Source organism: Phacochoerus africanus, chromosome 8, assembly GCF_016906955.1.
Source record: "Phacochoerus africanus isolate WHEZ1 chromosome 8, ROS_Pafr_v1, whole genome shotgun sequence".
Lineage (NCBI taxonomy): Eukaryota > Metazoa > Chordata > Mammalia > Artiodactyla > Suidae > Phacochoerus > Phacochoerus africanus.
In genome coordinates, this window is record NC_062551.1 from 64,301,568 (window position 1) to 64,321,995 (window position 20,428).

Consider the following 20,428-nt stretch of genomic DNA (forward strand, 5'->3'; position numbering starts at 1 on the left):
CAGGGCTCCCTTCAACTCTGCCTTGGCCTTCAATTCCTCCTTGTACAGAGTTCAAGGTCAGCCCGAGGTTAGGGGTTAGGGCCTTCTCAGACTTTTCCTGGGTGTGTGCCCACCCTTGTGCATACACGTGGCTTTCTAGATTCCCAGCAGTGAGCTAACACTTCCTGCTCTGGTGCCTGTCAAGTTGCTGTTTTTCATGGCTATTGCGACCGGCATGCACTGATTTTCAGGCCACTACGCTGTTGGGAGGAGGGATGGAGTAGGCAAGTTAAGATACTGTAAAGCTCCCGGTTCCAAGGACTCAGCCATTTGATTGAACTAACTATTTTCAAATTGTTGGAGGCCTTAGATGAATTTCCAGAGTTCTAAAAAAAAGGTGGGTTTTGACACGTTCTGCAAGCATTCTTGCTTTTGTGGAGCAGCAGGGTTCGGAAGATCCTAACTCCACCATCCCGGGAAATGCTTTTCTTCAGTCTTTAAAAATTTCTCTCTCAGTTGAAGTAAAACCTGACAACCTTCCTTGCAATTCTGTGAGCTGCTGGGTGGGTTTTGTTCGCATCTGTTCCCTTCAGTGAGGGTGTGTGGGGACCACAGCTTTATGCAGAAGTGTCGGTCCAAACACGTGCCCCTTAGGTGCCTACAGGCTTCCCCGCTCCTGGGAGCCCATTTTGAGGCCCTTTACACCAAGACCAGCATCTGGGAGCCAGCCCCGGGGCCGCCCCAGCGTTAGCTCACTTCGGTGACCATCTGGGGTTGTGTTGCTCATCTGGGGGCCCCTGAAAATTTCCACTACTCCTCTGCAAGCTCAGCTCTCCATCTAAAAGGTGTGCATCTTACGTGCCTGGCATTTCTAAGCTGTCTTCTTTTGTCTTTTTTTTTTTAAGCAGGAGTGTTCTCAGGTTATCATGATTGGACTCTTCCCGGGAAAAAGGGACACCCTCTAGGTAAACACTCACATAAACACACACGTCTAGCTAACGGAACGCAACAGGGAGAAGCAGGGACCACCCAGAAGCTGTGGTGAAGACTGACAGCATGAGGGTCTTGCAAGCAGAGGAGCGAGTCTGACCTGGGCCCACGGGTCTCCAGGACTGCTTTGTCCACCTCTGGCCCCCACTGGAGGCTTAATGTGGGGGAGGGAGTGTTGAGGGTGCAGCTACAGCCAGGGCTAAGGGACCCTCTGTAAGCCCAGACTCTCTGTCCACCCACGCAGGGACCTAGTCTTCCTGCAGCAGAAGCCAGGAGCCTCCGGGACATTCTAAGGCCCCAGGAACCTCCTCCTGGCAGCACTCAGAACTAGTAGCAGGTGCATAGACCAAAGTTCCGTGGGAAGAATGTCTGCTCACTACAGCAGGTGCCAGGAGATGTTCAAGGAAGAGTTAGAGACTGAATGTTTGTCCCCCGGCCCCAACCCAAAGCAGCATATGGTGGGATCCGAAACCCCCTGGGACGGCATCAGGACGCGAGGTCTCTGGGAGGTCATGAGGTCATGAGGGTGGAGCCTCGGGAATGGGATTAGTGCCCTTATCTGAGGGACCCCAGGCGTTGCCACGGCGGCTCCGGGGGTTAAGAGCCCAGTGTCGTCTCTGTGAGGGTAGGGGCTTCATCCCTGGCCTCGCTCCGCGGGTTAAGGATCTGATTGCCGCAGGCTGTGGCACAGGTTGAAGGTGCAGCTCGGATCCGGTGTTGCTGTGGCTGTAGTGTAGGACCGCAGCGGTAGCTCCGATTCAACCCCTAGCCCGGGAACTTCCTATGCCACAGGCGCAGCCATAAACATTTTTAAAAAGGGGACTCCAGAGAGCTCTCCCACTTCCTCCTCCATGTGAGGGCGCAGTGAGAAGGCGGTCTGTGACCCAGGCGGTGTGTCCTCACCCGACACCGAGTCTGCGGACACCTTGACCTCGGCCTCAGACTGTGCAGAGTAAGTGTCTGTTCTTTACAAGCACCCTCCCCCCAGCCCCCCAAGGCTGTGGCCTTCTGCCAAGTGGTTCAAGCTAAGAAAGAGGGGGTGTCCTGGGAGAGATCAGGAGGAGGCTGGGACCCTGGAAGCCAATCTACCTGTATAAGGGACTCTGGGAGCTGGCGGTGAGGGCGACCACTAGAGGGGATGGCCGAGGTCACGCCTTTGGTGAAAAGATTGAATCTCTCATGGGTTCATAATCAAGCGGGGAGAGAGGTGTAGACCAAGGCCAGGATGGGGGCTTGTTCAGAGGTTGAGGTTTTCTTAGGGAAAATATTTGGAGATACCCAGTCATCAGGATGTAATATCTCCCTCAAATCCCAGCATTTGAGTGTGTGTGTGCGCATGTGTGTGAATATATATATATATATTCACATAATTCCACTTTTCTCTTTTTTCCCCTGCTTTTCCACCACTTAGTAATTTTTACAGAAAGCAGGAAAGTGGCTGGGATTAAGCTCCAGGCGTTGAGGTGACTGGGGCCCTATCTTCACTCAAGTCTGATTGTGAGAGCGATTGCTCAGAGGACGGCGGCGGAATCGCTGGCGCCCAACTTCCCCCTCATTATCAGGGCATCAGCAGGGACCACAAGGCCCTGAGCACTTACCCACGAGCAGGTGTCTTACTTAGTGCTTCCTGGGCACCGTATCGTGTCATTTAGACCTTTCAGCCTCCTGGGGTTCCCATTATTCTCAACACTTTGCAAGGAGCGGAAGTTAAAGAGGACAGGAGCACGCAGCTCCTGGCCCAGGGCCACTCAGTTGAAGATCCGGGATTTGAACCTAGGGTTTTCTCTCTGAGGTGCACGGTGGAATCAACAGAGCTTTTCCTGACACATTTTTCACGGGGACATTCCAGTCACCCAGTCACCCAGCGGCAAGGATCTATCTGCCCACGGGTTCTGTGCATCTGTTCCCCAGACAGGCGCTGTGGCTTTACCAGGGACCATTGGTCTTTATCAGGGACTCTTCATGAGCAAAGCCTGCGGTGGAAGAGCAGAAGCAGGGCAGGGAAAGTGCCTGTCCCTTGAGGTCTCGGCAGAGTCTGGCAGCAGAAGGGCTTGGGCTCCGGAAGGTAAAGTGCGCGGCGGAGACCCAGCTCTGCCCTTTTCTGCCTCTGCAGTTGCTGGCCAGGAGGCTCCCTGGACGGTACATGAAGTCAAGGGCAACTGGAAGCAATTCTCTGGAGAAGGAGGTACCGGAACCCCTTAGCACCCAACACGCAGGCCACAGGGAGATGGCGCCATCGATCCAGGAAAGAGGCTTCGAGTGGGGCCCCCACAGCGCCCCCTCCATTCCACCCCCTCCAGCTCAGCGTCGCCTGCTGGGTACAGTCAGCTCACCTTATCCGGCCCCAGGTTCTTCACGCCCTGGTCTGAACGTGTGGCAGTGTCTAGAAGAAGGTCAGAGAAGTCGACCCAGCCCCACAGCCACAGGGGGTCTCAGGGCTACAACGGACAGGCGCCCCCTTGCTCTGGATTTCCTCCCTTAAGCCGGGGCCCCTCCTGGTCCAGCTGACTTGACTAGTGAGGGGATCCACTAGACGTCTGGGGCCTGGCTCCTATGCCTTTCAAGGTCATCGATACCTTACTTGCCCATTCACAGTTAAAAGTGGACGTTGGGGAGCTCCTGTGGTGGCGCAGTGGAAACGAATCCAACTGGGAACCATGAGGTTGCAGGTTCGATCCCTAGCCTCGCTCAGTGGGTTAAGGATCCGGCGTTGCTGTCAGCTGTGGTGTAGGCCAGCAGCTATAGATCCGATTAGACCCCTAGCCTGGGAACCTCCATAGGCCGTGGGAGCAGCCCTCAAAAGACAAAATAAAATAAAATAAAAATAATAGAAAAATAAAAAATAAATAAAAGTGGATGTTGGAAGACCAAAGCTCATACCAAAGATCTCCAGGGTCATGTGAGTGCCGGGCAGGTCCCTGCCTACCCCGCTGCATAACAGCAACCCCCCCGCTGCCCCGCCCCCGCCCCCGCCCAGGACCAGGACCAATGATTTCTGCTGGTCCAATGGTGCGCTTCCGTGTCTGCTGGTCTCCTGGTACAAGGAGGGGAGAATAACCAGACGGAACTGTCCTCGATTCCTTGGGGCCCTGGTGGAAATGTGTCCTCCTGGCCACCACAAAGCCAAAGGTGTGGGGGCTGGAAACTCCATCCGAAAGTGAGTCACGGGTGATGGTGAGAGGGACGCTGCGTGGCTCCTTGGCTCTGAGGCCCCTGGGTGCGACTAGCTGTGGCTGCAGCAATGCAGTTGTTGGCAGCTTAAGGAGACCCCATAAATGAAGGAAGGACGAGCCCTCCATGTTCACAGAATGTCACCTCTGAGCCAGTATCTAAGCTGCATCACAGGGCCGCCTTCCGCCCCCAGGCTGCCGGGATCTGGATGGTGTGTCACGTGGGAGGACCGGAGGATCCATGGTCAGAGGCGACGTGGTCCACGACTCCTTAGTGAGTGAGACACTCTGAGTGCTTGTGCCTGAATGGGTTGACATGCAGGAAAAGCCAGCTCCTACCTGGAACACGTGTCATCCCAGCAGGATGAATCCTGGGCCTCCCAGCACGAAACGGTTCCCTGTAAACAACTGGCCACTGAGGGATGCTGGGGTGCCGTGACAGGGACTTAGGGTCCGTCCTGATACCAAGAGGTGGACACAGAGCAAAGGCAGAAATAAGGAGTCCTTGGGGTAGCTTCAAACTCTGTCTCCATGGCTACGCCCTGTGAGCCCAGCGCCCCGAGCAGAGGTGGTGGACGGAGGCTGCCTGAGGACCGGCCACGCCTCCTGTCCACGTGGCTGCTCCATGCCCCTGAGCCCATTGCCAGGTCTGTCACCTGCCCTGTCCCCAGAACTCCTTGTCCCATCGTGAGCTGTTTCCTCCCTCGACTCTGAGCAGCTGACACAGCCACTCTCCACTGCCTGCGAGTCTGTGCAGATCCCTGGACCACGCCTCTCTGCACCCAAAGCTCTGCCCACGAGGAAGCCCCTCCCCATGCCCTCCTGTGCCACCTCTGAGTGGGGCAACACCACAGCAGCAATTCCTCTGCAGCTGGCACTGTGCTAAACGCTGTGTTGCGTCCCCCAATTCCCGAGTGGAAGCCATAACTCCTACTCAGGTGGTGATATCGGGTGGGGGGGGGGCGCGGCAGGTGAGCAGATTCAGGAGGTCATGAGGGTGGACCGCCTGATAAGAGGATGGGGAAACCAGGGCACCTGTCCCCCCACTCCGGTCCCCACCTGCCATGGGGGGCGGGGGGAAACACTGCAAGAAGGCAGGCTGCACTGAGGCAGGAGGTTCAAAGTGGGGGTCTGACCCAGGAATCTCCCTGCCAGGATTTGATCGCAAGGAGCAGGTGCAAAGACGTATGTACCGGGATGCCCACCGCAGCGCTGGCCGTCACTGCAGGAAGTTACCCACTCTCCGGAGGCCAAGTGGATCACTTCAGGTAAGCCCACGCTCAGAAAACCCCGCATTTGCCCATCATTCTGCGGAGATGTTCGCGGGCTCCTGCGAGGTGACAGTGAATCCGGAGGGTGTTCGCGTGGGGTCCTGCCGCCTGGCTCCCTTCCAGCTCAGCCACAGGTCGGGGGCCCGAGCCAGGGCATTAGAGCCACCTGACAAAGCTGCAGACCTTGGGCTGTTTCAGAGGGGCCCCTGGGCTTTCCGGGGGCATCAAGCTTTCCCTGTGCCCCGTCTCCAGCAGCCACTCGGCCACAATCTGGTGGGAGGACCCCGGCTGTGGCTGCATGCACAGGGCGGGGGCTGAAGGCGAGGGGACCTGAGCCCTGGCGCTTGGCCCATAGCTCAGTCTCCCAGCTGCCCCCACCCAGTGACCCCAAGCCTGCCACCTGCAACCGCATCCCCTGGCGGTGGGTGTGCTGCTCCCCACCCATCCCCCACGCAGACCTCTGTAATCGACCAGGTCGAGGCTGAGGGGGAAATGCCGCAAGTCAGAGAGCCAGTGTGTGGGGTGAGCAGACAACTGGGGGGTGACATGGCTCCTGTCCCAGGGCCCCCGCTCCATGCTGCTCCCTCCCCGCGCCATGCTGGAACCTGCTGCCTTGTCCCTGGGGTCTCAGCTCACTGGTGACACCCTGACCATGGGATTTAACCCGTCCTTCAGCCCAGTCTGTCCATTTCTTCACAGCACACTCCTGCTCTGACACCCTCTGGACGGGTAGTTGTCATCTCCCCCCCTCAGTGTCCCCAGCTCACTCAGCCCCACTGGAGACTCGGGAGAGTTGGGGGATGGTGGGGAGGGTGTGGGAGACCACGGCCTCGCCCCCACTGTCTTTTCAACAACATCCCTGAGGCCTCGGCCACTGGAGGACACGGGCAGGGAAGGAGGTTAGTCCCGCGCTGTGGGCCAAATGGGGAGCAGTGCTGTCCCTGCGTGCGGACCCGGTCCTGGGCGCCCGGCCTCCGCCTCGCTCCCGGGCCTCTCGGTCGGCGTGGCTGGCTAACCGAGCTTGCTGATAGCTTGGGAACGTGGTGATAAGGGCTGAGCAGGGGGAATGGTTACCTCCTGGCTCTTGTGAGAATCACCAGGGTGGCTGTTTCAAGTGTCTGCCCCCGATTTTCCAGCGGTCCCTCCCTTGGGAGTCTGGGCAGACAGGCAGGGGCGTGGCGGCGAAGGGGGCCGCTTTCCATTTTTAGGTTGAATTCCTTTCTGGAAAGCTGCAGGCATGTCTCTGGCATGAGTGCCCCGGGGCTGGGGGTGTGCAGCACTCTCCCTGGCCAGGCCCCCCGTGGCTCACGTTCCTCCTTGTCTGCCTCCTTCAGCCGGGAACGGGTGAGTGCCTGGACCCCAGGGTGCCCTGCGTTTGAGGCTCCCATGAGGGAAACACCAGCCACGAACATCCCACACCACGGAGCTCAGGACCGCCAGCAAGTGCCTGAGGTGGGCGCACACAGGTGGGATGGCTGGGTTCGCAAACGCAAAATCAGGATGCCCAGTGAGATCTGAATTTCAGAGAAACGGGGAGTGCTTCGTGCCAGCGAGCCCCCCGGCGTGCGCAGCCCCGCCTCGCCAGCGGAGGCTGATGTCAGAGAAGCTGCCCCTGGGCACGCTGGGTAAGTGGCCACATGGGTGAACGCTGGGGGGCAAGCTCAGGGGATGCCCCCAAAGGCGTGGCTCTAGACGCACTGTCCAGAGACCGCCATGGGCGCCAGCCTGAACCCGCAAGTCCAGCCACGCAGCCACCAGCCGCATGTGGCTACTGCCCACTGGCCTGGGGCACTGAGCCTTTCATTCTACTGTGTGTCAGGGAACATGGTCACAGGAGGCTGTGGCCATGCCACTGGACAGCACAGGTATAGGGGTGGTCCCGGAGGCCCCTCTGAGCTTTTGTGCAGACATCTGGAAATCTGGAGGAAATTATCTCCCAACTGGGGAGATGAAGCCCCCCCCCCAACCCTGAGGAACGGGGGGAAGGCCGGTGCTGGGACCAGGGGGCAGGGGAGGGAGATAGGAGGGGACAGCAGGCAGGTCCAGCCCCCCTCAGGCCACTGGACACAGTCTGGACGTGCATTCTATTCCTAGTAATGGGTCAAGCGGTAACTCCACCAGCTGTTCTGGGCATTTTCACCGTCCTTCCGGCTGTGGCTTCACCCTGCCCGTCTGGGGCAGTGGGTTTGATTGACTGCTTGCTGTGCCCACCGACCCGGCTGCCGTGTCCTGATCCCCGAGATGGTCGTCAGCCTGAAAGTCCCAGAGAAGGGGACTTGGGGAGGAGGTTTCTTGGCACCAGGCCAGGAAACCCCAGGGGTGGGAGGCACCAGGCTCTCTGCTCAGACTCCCCCCCTCCCGCCCCCCGCCCCCCGCCCCCCGCCAGACTGCAGACCCTCCATTCTGCTCTACGCTGGGCGGCTTCTCCCAGGTACCCTGGAAGGTCTCCTTCTTGACAGGGTGACAGCGGTTAAATCTCGTCCCCAGCCTGACACCCTGTATCTGTTGCCAGTTACCCAGGATCTGACGCTGCTGGGGGACAGTGAGTCGATGCAATGAGTCCGAGAGACAGCCTCCCTCCCAGCCCAGGATGCTGCAAGGCCTCTGCCACCCGAGCCGGGGGTGGACTCTGAAACGAGACGTGGCCTCTTTGAAAAGGAAGTTCTTTAAATTCTCTTAAAAAGAAAAAAAAAAAAGTCAGGACAGAAAGATGGCTCATTTAAGAAGTCAAACTGGTGGGTGTGTTTCAGCCCCACGGACGTTTGGAGGCGGCGGGAAAGCTGGTGTGTCTGCGGGCTCAGAGTGCGCGGGGGCCGACTCAAAGCATCTCCAGGAAGGGATACAGCTGAAGAGATGCCTTTTTTTTTTTTTTTTTTTTTTTTTTTTTGCTGTGCCCATGGCTCATGGAAGCTCCCGGGGCCAGGGATCAAACCCGCACCATAGCAGAACCGGAGCTGCTGCAGTGGAAACTCCAGGTCCTTAACCTGCTGAGCCATGCGGGAATGCCTTTGTCACCCACCAGGGCATGTGTGTTTACACAGTGTCAACAGATGGACGCATGTTGTAGCCACGTAGCTCAGACCTCTGACTGTTATTCCGTGAGGCTTCCTGGGGCTGTTGTAACAAAAACACCACAGCTGGGGGCCTTAAAACAACAGGTATCTGTTCTCTCACGGTCTGATGAGAGCCAGAAGCCTGAAATCCAGGCTTGGGCAGGGCTGGTCCCCTGGAGGATGGGAGGCCGAGTCTGCTGCAGGCCTCTCCCCAGGCCGGGGCTGCCCGCAATTCCGGCTCGCCAACGCCTCACCCCAACCCCAGCTTCCATCATGTGGCCCCTCCCTGCGCAGCTCTGTTTCTACGTCTTGTGAGGACACATCACAGGACGCAGGGCCCATCCTAAGCCAGTACGACCTCCTCTCAACTCATCCAATTGCATCTGCAATGACCGTATTTCCAAATGGGGTCACGTTCTGAGGTTCTGGGGGGTCGCGAATCTTGGGGTGATGCTGTTCATGCCACAGCCCACAGGTTCACACGTCCTCCAAAGGAGCACAGGTTTGCAGTGACTCCAGTCTCTCGGGATCCATCTCCTGGAGGTCTCTGTCGCCTTCCTGACACAGGGATCGGGCTGGAGGGGGGGCGAGACTGGCGGATAGGGGGCTCCCTCCCTGGATGGACCCTGGCCACACCCTGAAGGGGCCAGCAGAAAGAGTGCAGCGGCCGGGCGGTGTCTGAATCCGGATCCCTCTGTCCGGACAGCCCAGTGGTCTGTGAGCCCCTCCGCTTGGGCTGTGGTCCTGGGAGGGAAGCCAGCTCGCCCTGGACAAAAGCCCCTCGCCTGGAGGGGAGATCCACGGAGATGATAAATCACATTCCCCCACGTCTGGCTTTCGGGGACCCATGCCTGCCCCTTAGAGCCAGAAAAATGTCCAGAGCTGGCTGGAAGCAGCACGTGGTAAGAAGGTTCGTCCCCGAACCCTGGGCTGGCAGCCTATCACCCTGCCCCCACCCCGAACACAAAGCCTTTTCTTTCTCCAGCTGGAAACGCGCACAGCCCATGAATGCAAAGAGCTCTTTCAACATTAGATTTTAAATTATTTGAATTAAATCTGGGATCCTTCCGGGCCCCGTGCTCTCCTGGTTATTTATCACCGGCTAAATGCACAGGTCTGCCGAGCACCTCCGGGGACTGCCCTCACTTAGACGCTGCCTCTGAAATGTTATAAACTATTTAAAACCGAAAGCTGGGCCGCGGCCGGCAAGGGGGGGTGGGGGGCGCACACTTCACCCCTCCCAGCTCTTCAGGAAAACAGCGACCCACCACTCTGCACACTTGTTCATTTGCTCCGCTTTTCCTCTGGGTAATCACTTTAATACACTTGAAAATAAACCTTGTCCCCACTGAGGCAGGGTGATTTTTTTCCCTATTTAGCAAACATTGATTTTTTTCCTCCTCCGGTGTCCTGCCTGCCCGAAACTAACAAGCCTCCTTTGTTCCCGCGCCCCAGCCCCGCCCCCGCCGCCCCCGCCGCCCCCGATCCCCCCGGCGGTTCCAGCGGGGCGCCAGCAGGGGGCGGGAGGCCTCTTTTTCGAGGGCCACGCGGACGGAGAGGGGGATCGGAGGGGGCTCGGAGGAGGGTCGGGGAGGCTCCGAGACCCCTGCAGAGCCTCACATGGTGCAGGGGGCGAGGGCACCCACGATGTCCAGGGTGTCCTGGGGCAGGGCGCAGCATCTCGAAGCAATAGGAACCTGCCGCACTAGTGCTCCGGGTGGCCCCGGCTGGCCCAGGGAGGGTGCTAACGCCCATGTCCCCCTCCCCGATCTCCCCAGAGGGCCACCCTCCCCCCACCCACCCCGAGCCCCCCTTAAACTCCAGCAGCGCCCTGAGCCCCAAGCAGAAGTCCCCGTTCCTTCTGAGCTGAGGAAAACGGGGCCAGGGTGGTTGTGCTGGGGTCCAAGCTGCCACTCGTGACCCTCCACCCAAGGTCAGTGCCCATGTGGGCAGCCTCCAGGACGGCCCCTGATAACTGCACCTCCGGGCACCTGCGCCTTTAAGTAACCCCTCCCTTCGTCCGTGCTCAGAGGACTCGGGTCTGACCAATAGGAAGCGGCAGAGTTGAGGCGCCGCCCTGCAGAGATTAGGTTATAAAAGAAGCTCCTGTGGGGGTGTTTCCACCCCCCCCCCTTGCTCTCTCTAGGGGACCATAGCCCCCACGTCGTGAGGCTTCACGGGTGTGTGTAGAGGTGCTCGTGGTAAGGACCCCGGGCCTGCTGGCAGCCACATGTGTGCCCTCCTCTCCCCTCCAGCCTGCAGATGAGACCGTGGCCCTGGACCAGCTTGACCCCACCCTCCAGGGAGGGGCCAGCTGCACAGATTCCAGACCAGAGAGGCCATGAGATAAAACGTGTGTGTGTCGTGCAAGGGCCTCCGTGGGGGGTGGGGGTGGGGTCCCCGTGTGTGTGTGGGGGGGGCGGGGGGGGGGGGAAATCCCTGGTGTGGAGTCCTCCCCAGGGAGCCCAAGGAGACAGGTACAGCAGGTATTGCAGTTCTAGCCACGCCTCCCCTGAGTTTCCACACCGTGGTTTTATGACACCTGGAAAGGAGGCAGACCCTTTAGGACATGCTCCATCCTTCAAGAATGGGGTCTCGGACCCCAGCATGTTGTAAACCTATGCATCCTTCCCGGTGTGGTCCTGAGTCAGAGTCCCGCCCCACCACACACCACGCAGGTGTCAAGGGATGTGCAGCTTCGTTTGTGACTGTTTAGAAAAAAATCTGAAAAACCTCAATAACTGAACAATTGTTCAATGGAAGAACCTCGGTAGGATTGTTTAGATGACTTAGGTCATGGAGCAGCCCTGAGAAGTCAAGGCCATGCTCCACGGGCTGAGGGACAAGGGCCCCCGGAGGGCAGGGCAGAGCACAGGGCTGCATCCACTCTGCAGAAAGACCTGTTTCTGGATGTGTCCCTGGGTACATGCGCCTGGAGCCCGTCTGGAAGTCTCAGACCCAGCAGTGACTGTGGCCCCACCTGCAGAAGCCTCAGCGGAGTGGGGAGGGGGAGGGGTCTTCTCCATCACAGTTTGTTGCCTTGCTGCTTCCCGTCCAAAGCCTATTCCCATTGGAACAAAGTCAGAAGCGTGAAAGCAAGAGGAATGGCATGTGCGAGGGCCGTCACTCTCCTGCCCCAACTGATGGAGCCCCTTGGGCTCGTCCAGCGGTGGCCAGAGGCCAGATCCAGGGCTGCCTCCAGTCTGGCCCCCTCTACTGCCCCCACCCCGATGCGCCCACTGTACATGTGCATCATCTGAGAAGCAGACGTGACCCCAAGTTTTCCAAGTCCAGGAGGGAGGACACTGCCCGTGAGCCTGTCCCCTGGCCTCTGGAGGTAGGTGAAGACCCTGGACGTCCGGCCCTCTGGCCACCTCGCCCTCCTCCCTCCTGGGTGGCCTGGATCTTGGCGCACCTGGCTCTCTCCCCCTCTTGTGCGTCCAGGCTGTGGGCGAGGCTGAGGCTGAGACCCCGCCAGTGGAGCGAGTGCTGAGCCATGCGTGGCGTGGCAACCTTGCCCGTGGGGTCACGCTCCCGGTCTCTTCCGTCCAGGGACAGACAGCCCTGCTACAGGCTGTGTTTGTGTCTCCCTCAGCTCCTGTGCTGAGGCTCTGGCCCAGGCGACGGCACCTGGAGGCCAGGCCTTAAGTCACAAGGGGCTGTGATGAGATTTTTGCCCTTGAAACCTGAGGAAGAGACGCCAGTGCTCGTCCTCTCTGCCCATGAGGACGCAGCGGGAGGGTGGCCTCTTCCGCCCAGAAGCAGGACTGCTCCAGGAGCTGACCCTGACTGACCTTGGATGTTCAGCCTCCAAGGCTGCGAGGCGTAAGCACCTGCTGTGTGAGCTCGCAGGGCGGCCGAGCTGCCCAGCGCGCCCCTGGTCTTTAGACCATGCTGCCGGGGCATCGGGCGGATGCTCTGGCCTGTCTGGACCACGCCGGGCTGTGCCGGGCAGGCCAGCCAACGCGCCTCTGTACCCAGGAGGAGGGATTGGAGCCCATGGCTAGCTGTCCTGATGGCCGACACCCACCCGACATCCCTGTCAGGTGAGGGGTCCTGGGGGGCTGCCTTTCGCAGCCTGCTGTGGTCAGTGGCCCCTCACACAGCCTTGGAGCCGCTGCTGGGAGCCCTGTCCTGTTGGATCCAGAACCTGGGGCCCCAGAACCTCAGTCTTGGGGTTCCAGCCACACCTGTCCCAGGTGAGGGACCACCTCTCTGCCCAGCACGTGCCCGGGGGCTCATCGCCTGTCCAGGGAGGCCTGCTATGTCTCCTGCAGGTGGGGGGCTGGGCCATGCTGAGCCCCCTCCCCCCACCACAGAGTGTGTGTCCTCCAGAGCTGCGATCGGCCTCCGTGGCATCGCGGCCTAGACGCTCATGCAGCTGGATGGCCAGCCCATCACAGCACCTTAGGCCCTGGGTGCCCCTGCTGCCGGCCGCGGCCCCCCCGCCCCCAGCCAGATAGTAAGCAGAAACACGGGAGAGGGCCCGGAAGGGGGCTCCACCCAAGGCTTCAGCAGGCAGGACAAAGGCCAGTTGTTACTTTGGAAGGCAGTGACTTGGACCTGTCATAGCACCTTCAGGAGGTGAGGTGCAGGCAGGGGACAGGGGAACAGGGAAGGTGGGGATAGGTGGGGCCGGTGCTGGGGGACTAGGGTGCGAGAGGCTGACAGCTAGGGCAGGGACCCTCTGACTCCCACCTCATGGACCTGCAGTGAACAGTGGCTGCGCTTTTGCCCCCCTGCGAGGGGGACCCCTGACCTCTAGGCTCCTGGAGCCCCCAGGGAAATGCTGGCATCCTGGGCGGGTCCTGGGCTGGGGGCAGCAGCAGGAGGCTGTAGTCCCGCAGGGTGCCTCTGTGGGGGAGCCGCCCTGCCTGGCTGACCTCCGCTGAGGCATCCAGTTGGGGCCTCAAGAGTTCCCTCTTAGAAGGGAGAGGGGAGGGGAGCTCCTCATTCTCCCACCATCACTGCCCACCCCCACCAGCTCCCACCCAGAGGAGTATGAACGAGGCAGATCGGGGGCCCCACTGAGACAGGTGGGGGGGATCAGCCTTAGATCCTCTTCGGACCAGCCCTGGGGGCACATGGCCCCTGAGCCACCAGCACCCCCGCAGTCTAGCGTTTGACCAGGAGCCCCTGGAATGCAAGAGAAACCTGCCATCAACCAGCAGTGCCCGCCCAGGATCCAAATGCAGGGCTCCGCCCAGCCCCTTCCCAGCTGCCCGAGCAGCTGTGACCCTGGAAAGTAAGGCAGGCAAGGTGCAGCCGTGGGCAGGCGGGGTGGGACAGGGAGGGTTGTAGGTCCCACCGTGGAAGCACAGATCCAGCAGGAGAAACCGTGGGAGAAGTCCAGGTGCACCTGCAGGATGTGGAGATGTGACAGATACGGGCGGTCTGGACACGGCGCTGCGCGAAAAAAGTGAGAGGTCAGACGTGGGTAGAGCACGTCCCCATTTGATTTTGGAACTGAAAACCCCCAAGGAGCGTTCCAAGAGAGCAGGTGGGGTCCAGGGTACTTTTGGTCTGCTTTGTAATGCTTTTCTTGTGCTTTCCAATTGTCTCCAACAAGCAGCTATTTTTAAAAGTTTGAGAGTTCTTGCTGTGGCATCTTGGGATCGGTGGCGGTGTCCCTGCAGCACCAGGATGCAGGTTCCATCCCCGGTTTGTCACAGTGGATTGAAAGGGTTCAGCATGGCTGTAGCTGTGGCCTTAGGTCACACCTGACAGGATGTGATCCATGGACCGGGAACTTGGCTATGGGGCAACCAAAAAGGACAAAAACCAAAACAGAAGAAAAAACATCCCTGACATTTTGTCAGTGCTCAAGACCAGGGTCCCGCGAGAGGGAGGGACAAAAGGCAGGGGTGGCGGTAGCTGGTGGTCTGGCCTCGGGCTGCCCCGCCCCCCAAAACAGGCCTGCCTCACTCAACCACATGGTGGGCCTGCGCCAAGCGATGCTGAACCAAGGACAGCGGCACCAAGGCCGCCCTACTAAGCGCCCCAGGGCAGGTCGGCTCGGTTCTGATTCCTTCCTCTGTGCCACAAACACGGACTTGCACAGGCTGGCCAGAGTGGTCCAGGCCTGCCCCGTCCAGTCCAGTTCAGGGGGCCAACCTCTTGGGAGGCGGAGAGAGGAGTGACCCAGCTGGCTGGAAGGGAAAAACAGAGCCGCCAGGACTCGCGGGTGCCATGCTGACAACTATGGGGACCCAAAATGCGCTGCTGAGGCTCAAAGGTCACCACAAAAGGAGGTGGACAGAGAGGAGAGAGGATTTGCAGTCCAGCTGCTGAGATGGGCACAGAGGATGGAAGGGTGGGAGGGGGAGGGAAGATAATTAAGTAGGAAGTTGGATGGAGAGATGGGGGTGAATGAGTGTGTGGGTGGATAGCAGGGTGGGTATATGGACGGATGGAGGGAGGGGCGGAGGGATGGAGGGAGGGATGGAGGGATGGATAAATGGATGGATGGGTGGATGGGTGGATAGAGGGATGGGTGGATGGGTTGTGGATGGAGGAATGAACCGGTGAATGGGTAGCTGGGTGGATGGGTGGGTAGATGGATGGGTGGATGGTTGGGTGGATGAGTCGTGGATGGATGGACGAACAGGTGGATGGGTGGATGGGTGGATGGATGGACGGATGAATGGTGGATGGAAAAACGGATGGGTAGGTAGGTAATACAAGTTCCACCTCACAGATGCAAAGGGGCTAGCTCCCAGGAAGAGTGCTCCTCTGGGAATGCCTGGAAAGAGAGGTGGAAGAGAAGCCATTACTGGGGGCCTCCCTGAAAGCACCCACAGCCTCTGGACTCCCACAAGTTCCCTCCAACACAACCACCATTCTCTGGCTTGCTAAGCTGTGCCATCTTGCCTTCTATTGAGTCGCCCTGTTCCTTCAGGCTATTGGCCAACACTGGACCAGGCCCTCAGCAAGCAGGATCTGGCCACCAGATGTCAGCCAGCACTAGTGAGCCCAGTCTGCTGGGCACTGCTTGGCTGAGGCTCCAGGCGCCAGTGACAGATGGGAGGAAGGACGGCGGGACAGACTGGGCAGCCCCGGCCCAGCACGTGGCCCCGGCTCAGTAGCCAGGGCAGTGGAAGCAGGGCTAGCCACTCCCAAGTCCAGGGCTGCCCAGCAGCTGTCCAGCTCCCACTGAGGGCGTGGAGCTGGGGAGGCTCTGCGGGGCGCGGCTGCTGGAGAAGAAGCAGAGGGAGAGCCTTCCCGCGCAGGACACAGGCGATGCCCTTCGGAGGGATCATGGCGTGAGCTTTGCCCACGGAGGGAGATGGCGTTGCAGCCGGTACTCCCATAAATTTATTCAAGCAATTTACGAGGCGAGGCCGCATGGTGTGGGGGCGGGGCAGCCCCAGGGAGGCTCCTAACAGGTCTGGGAGAGGGGGACGTCCCCCTGTGTTAACAGCCACACGCCCCTCCCAGTGAATGCTCAACAGCAGAGCGACTCTGTCACGCGAAACCTCACATCCACTGAAGTGGCAAGGACAGCTGTGGCCGCTGACGGGGACGGGGACCTCGCCGAGCTACACGTGGCCCCTCCCAGACGTCCAGACGCAGGTGGCTGGAGGGATGGAGGCGTTTCTGCATCCCTCTGGCCAGAGAGTAGGGACGAGGGCTGGGGAGGGGCTCCTGGGCAGCCAAGCGCCACAGCGGTGGAATTTCTGTCTTGCGCTGGGAGGGCGGAGCTTGAAACCAGCACACATGGAGTAGCTTACAAACCCATGGATTTTCTCAGTGGCCACATGGTGTCACCCCCAGAGTACCCCCACTTAGTTGCGGGTGGGGTCTTCAGAGACTTCCTGCCTCTGTCCAGGGGATGGACAATCCGCCAGTCGGACCAGACCCTTAACGCTGGGCCAGAAGTTTTCCCGGCAGCAAACCCAGAGGTGCAGCAAACCCAGAGGTGCAGCAAACCCAGAGGTGCAGCCGGGGAGCTGTGTTCCTGGCTGGGGTCCTTTCTCCCAAGTGCACCGAGAGGAGCAAAGTCGTGTTCGCTTCCTGGGGCCGCTCTGCCAGGCACATGGTACCCCATGGCCACACTATGTGGGCGGTCGGGAGGGGCTGGGGTCCCCGACCCGGGCAAAGGCTGCGCATCTCCAGACTCAGCAGCAAGAGTGAAACACTGGGAGGGAAAGAGGTCCTTGGATGGCTTTGATCGGAACCACGGCCCTGACGGCCACCGGCTTTCACGGCTCTGTCCACTAGGGTCTGAGCTTGTCTGGGACAGGCAGGGGTCACAGAGGGACAGAGAGCTGCAGGTCTGGCGGTTGGTGGAAGGACCTGGACCTAACCTGCAGGCCATTGAGCACACGGGCCTGCAGAGAACAGGGATGAGGCAGCGTGTTCTGGTGGGACATGCAGGGCGGGATAGGGGGGCGCTGGCCGCGGGACATGGGACATTGCTATTGCGTGTGGTCACAGCAGCGGGGGGCAGTGTGGCCTCAACACCACCACCCCACTGGTCAGTCCAAGCCTCGTGTAGCGTTTGCCCCCTCCCCTTCCCCGTCCCCCCGTGGATGCCCCAACCCCGGCCGGCCCCGGGCCCCTGGGACACTCCAGTGCCCCAACCCAGAGTCTGACCGCTCCACCCATGTGGGCCCCTTTGGGCCCAGATCTAGAAACCTGGAGGTCTCGTTCCTCCTGATTCAGCCTGGAGTGTTTGGCAACAATGAGAAAGTTCTAGCAAAGCCCAAGAGCCTGAATGCCTAGGCCTCACGCAGTGCAGGTGGGCCAGAACCCCCGAGACACCACGTTCCACTTAGCCTTTCATCCAGCAGCCTCCGGGCACGCACACTCCCCTAAATGTGGGACCCACCCTGCGTCTCGGAGGTTCCCACGGCACGCTGTGGTTCTGGGCCGTGCAAACCGGGGTGCGGGCCGTGGCCCCAGGGTCCATGTCACCCCACTTCTGTCTGCAGGTGGCCTTTGGGGAGAATTGCAACAACGCCCAGTCCTTACTGATGCCCCCAGGCTCAGCCCGGGGTGGGGGGCGCCACAGAGCTGCCATCACGCGTCTACACCACACGTCTATAGCGCACGCCCATACCGCGCCTCCGCACGACACCACTAGCACACGATCGCTTTTTGCTGGTGGGATTAAAAGGGTCAGCAGCACATGCAGGGGGCGGGGGGGAGCTGGAAGGGAGTGAGCCCTCTGGGAGAACGTTCTGGAGGGAGGGAGGAGCTGGCCTGGGGGGGTGATTTTGGATGGGCCGAGAGGGGAAGAATTTCAGGTTAGTGTCTTATTCTCCAAGACCAGACCCACCCTCCTTGAGAGGAAAAGTATCCCTGGCTCCCAGGCAGGTCCACCCGCTCGCCTCCCTTCTCCCAGCTGGAAACCAGCCCAGGGGGTGTGTATGGGAGGCTGGAGTGGGCACCTCTGCCTGGCCCCTGGTCGGCTTGGCTCAACCACAGCCCCACCAGCCCCCTGGCCTCGCTCTCGGCCTCAGCCCTGGTGACCAGCAGTGGGCTTGGCCGACTGTGTGACAGCCAGAGACAGAGATGCCTGGGCACCGGTTGGGGCTGCCCCCTCACGCCCCTGCCCCGTGAAAACTTGGATCCCCGTCCTCACAAGCCATTGTGTCCCCAACCCCGCAGACCGCTGGGTGTTGCTCATGCCAGCACTTCTGGGGCTACACGGAGCAGTGAGGGGCCCTGACCTCAAAGCCAGAGCAGGGACACGTGTGCCCAGAGACAGAGCCAGCAGGCCCAGAGGGCCCCTGCTTATCTACCCCATGAGACGGAGTCCGGGCTCATGGGGTAAAGAGAAATCCCTGAGGGCTTCCTGGAGGAGTCTGCCTTCAAACGTTCTACGTGCCTGCTGTGCTGGAGCAGTGGGCATTGCCCCTCCAACCTGGACCTGTGCCCGGTGAGCAAAGGGAAGCGTGTTTGTCCTCCTCCAAACAGCAGTTCCCTCCAGACAGGGCCAGAGATGCCAGATTCACAGGCTGGCCCAGGCTGGCCTTTTTCTCCCTCTCTAAGGCTAGTAGGCCTCAGGCTGGCAGGCTCACCAACACTGCCCACAGGAACTGCTTGCCCTCCCCGTGGGGAGGTCCAGAGGCACCGGCGCCCAGCCCCTAAGGGCTTCTGATGCCCTGGGCACAATCGTTGCCTTGGCTGGATTGTTACATAGGGGAGGTCCGCCCTGAAAAGGCCCAGACGCCCGGGCTTCCTGAGGGGAGTGGGTCTCTGCGTGAGGATGGAGAGCTCCCGGGGCCCAGCCGTCTGCTAGCCCTGCCCAGGAGGCTCCCAAGAACTGTGGAACCCTGTGCCCTCGAGACTTCCAGAGCAGCCCCGTGTGTCACAGAGCGGCCCGCGAGGCTTCCGTCTTTGCTTGGCTGAGTGCAGATGAGGATGCTGCAGACATGTTTAACCCTCACGTGTTAGATTCTCCAGCCGTGATTTTTGACAATGGTTCCGGGCTCTGCAAGGCGGGGCTGTCTGGAGAGATCGGTCCCCGCCACGTGGTCAGCTCCGTCGTGGGGCACCCCAAGTTCAAGATGCCTTCGACGGGAGCCAATCAGAAGAAGTACTTTGTGGGGGAAGAGGCCCTGCACAGGTACGAGGTCTTGCACCTGCACTACCCCATTGAACGAGGCCTGATCACGGGCTGGGATGACATGGAGAAGCTCTGGAAGCACCTCTTCGAGTGGGAGCTGGGGGTCAAGGCCAGCGACCGGCCAGTGCTCATGACCGAGCCCTCGCTGAACCCCAGAGAGACCCGCGAGAAGATGGCCGAAGTCATGTTCGAGGGCTTCGCCGTGCCCGCCTTCTACCTGTCGGACCAGGCGGTGCTGGCCCTCTACGCCTCGGCCTGCGTCACGGGCCTGGTGGTGGACAGCGGGGACGGGGTCACCTGCACTGTCCCCATCTTCGAGGGCTACTCCCTGCCCCACGCCGTCACCAAGCTCTACGTGGCGGGGAGGGACATCACGGAGCACCTCATGCGGCTGCTGCTGGCCAGCGGCAGGGCCTTCCCCTGCGTGCTGGACAAGGCGCTGGTGGATGACCTCAAGGAGAAGTTGTGCTATGTGGCCTTGGAGCCGGACAAGGAGCTGTCGCGGAGGTCGGAGGACGTGCTGCGGGAGTACAAGCTGCCGGACGGGAACATCGTCCCCATCGGGGACCAGCTCTACCAGGCGCCCGAGGCCCTGTTCTCGCCCGACCAGCTGGGCATCCAAAACCCGGGCCTCTCCAAGATGGCCTCGTGCAGCATCACCAAGTGCGACGCCGACATCCAGAAGACGCTTTTCGGGGAGATTGTGCTGTCCGGGGGGACCACCCTGTTCCAGGGGCTGGACGACCGGCTTCTCAAGGAGCTGGAGCAGCTGGCTCCCAAAGGGACCCCCATCAAGATCACGGCGCCGCCCGACCGGTGGTTCTCCACCTGGATTGGCGCCTCCATCGTCACCTCCCTGAGCAGCTTCAGGCAGATGTGGGTCACCTCCGCAGACTTCAAGGAGTTCGGGACGTCCGTGGTCCAGAGAAGGTGCTTCTGAGGGGCCCCACGCGTGGGGCGGCTGCGGTGGGAAGCGAGCTCGCGGCTCGGCCTCTGCAGGATGTTCAATAAAAGGCAGAAGGGTGCAGCCTTTGGCCTTGTCGGGCTTGGTTCTTTCTTGGTGGCACTGGCATGATTTCTGGCTGGGGCTGGGGGGTGCCTCTCTTTGCAGTGGTCTGCCCCTCCACCCCCCACGCTCCCCACACCCTCAGCCTCTTTCTCCGGAGAAAGCCCTGGGCTGTGACTTGAGCGTCCAGCTGCAGTCTGTGGCCAGAGCAGGGCCTGCCCAGAGTGCGATCCCACAGCCGGGAATCTGCCCTTAGACGGGTGGGGCGGGGGTGGGGGACGCAGCCCTGTCCTGAAAGTCGTGAAATCCCCCCGCCCCGGGAAAGCATCGGTGGGCATCTGCCTCTGTGGGGCCAGGGAGCCGAGGGGGATGACTCCCGCCCTGAG

The 20,428-nt window shown here is 60.5% G+C and overlaps 1 protein-coding gene across 1 annotated transcript; it reads left to right on the plus strand.

Moving 5' to 3' along the window:
* Positions 1-18,657: 18,657 nt before the first annotated feature.
* On the plus strand, positions 18,658-20,044 carry ACTRT2 (actin related protein T2). Its single transcript, XM_047793248.1, has one exon. The coding sequence runs from the start codon at positions 18,843-18,845 to the stop codon at positions 19,974-19,976; it is 1,134 nt and encodes a 377-aa protein (XP_047649204.1). The 5' UTR covers positions 18,658-18,842; the 3' UTR covers positions 19,977-20,044.
* The last annotated feature ends 384 nt before the right edge of the window (positions 20,045-20,428 follow it).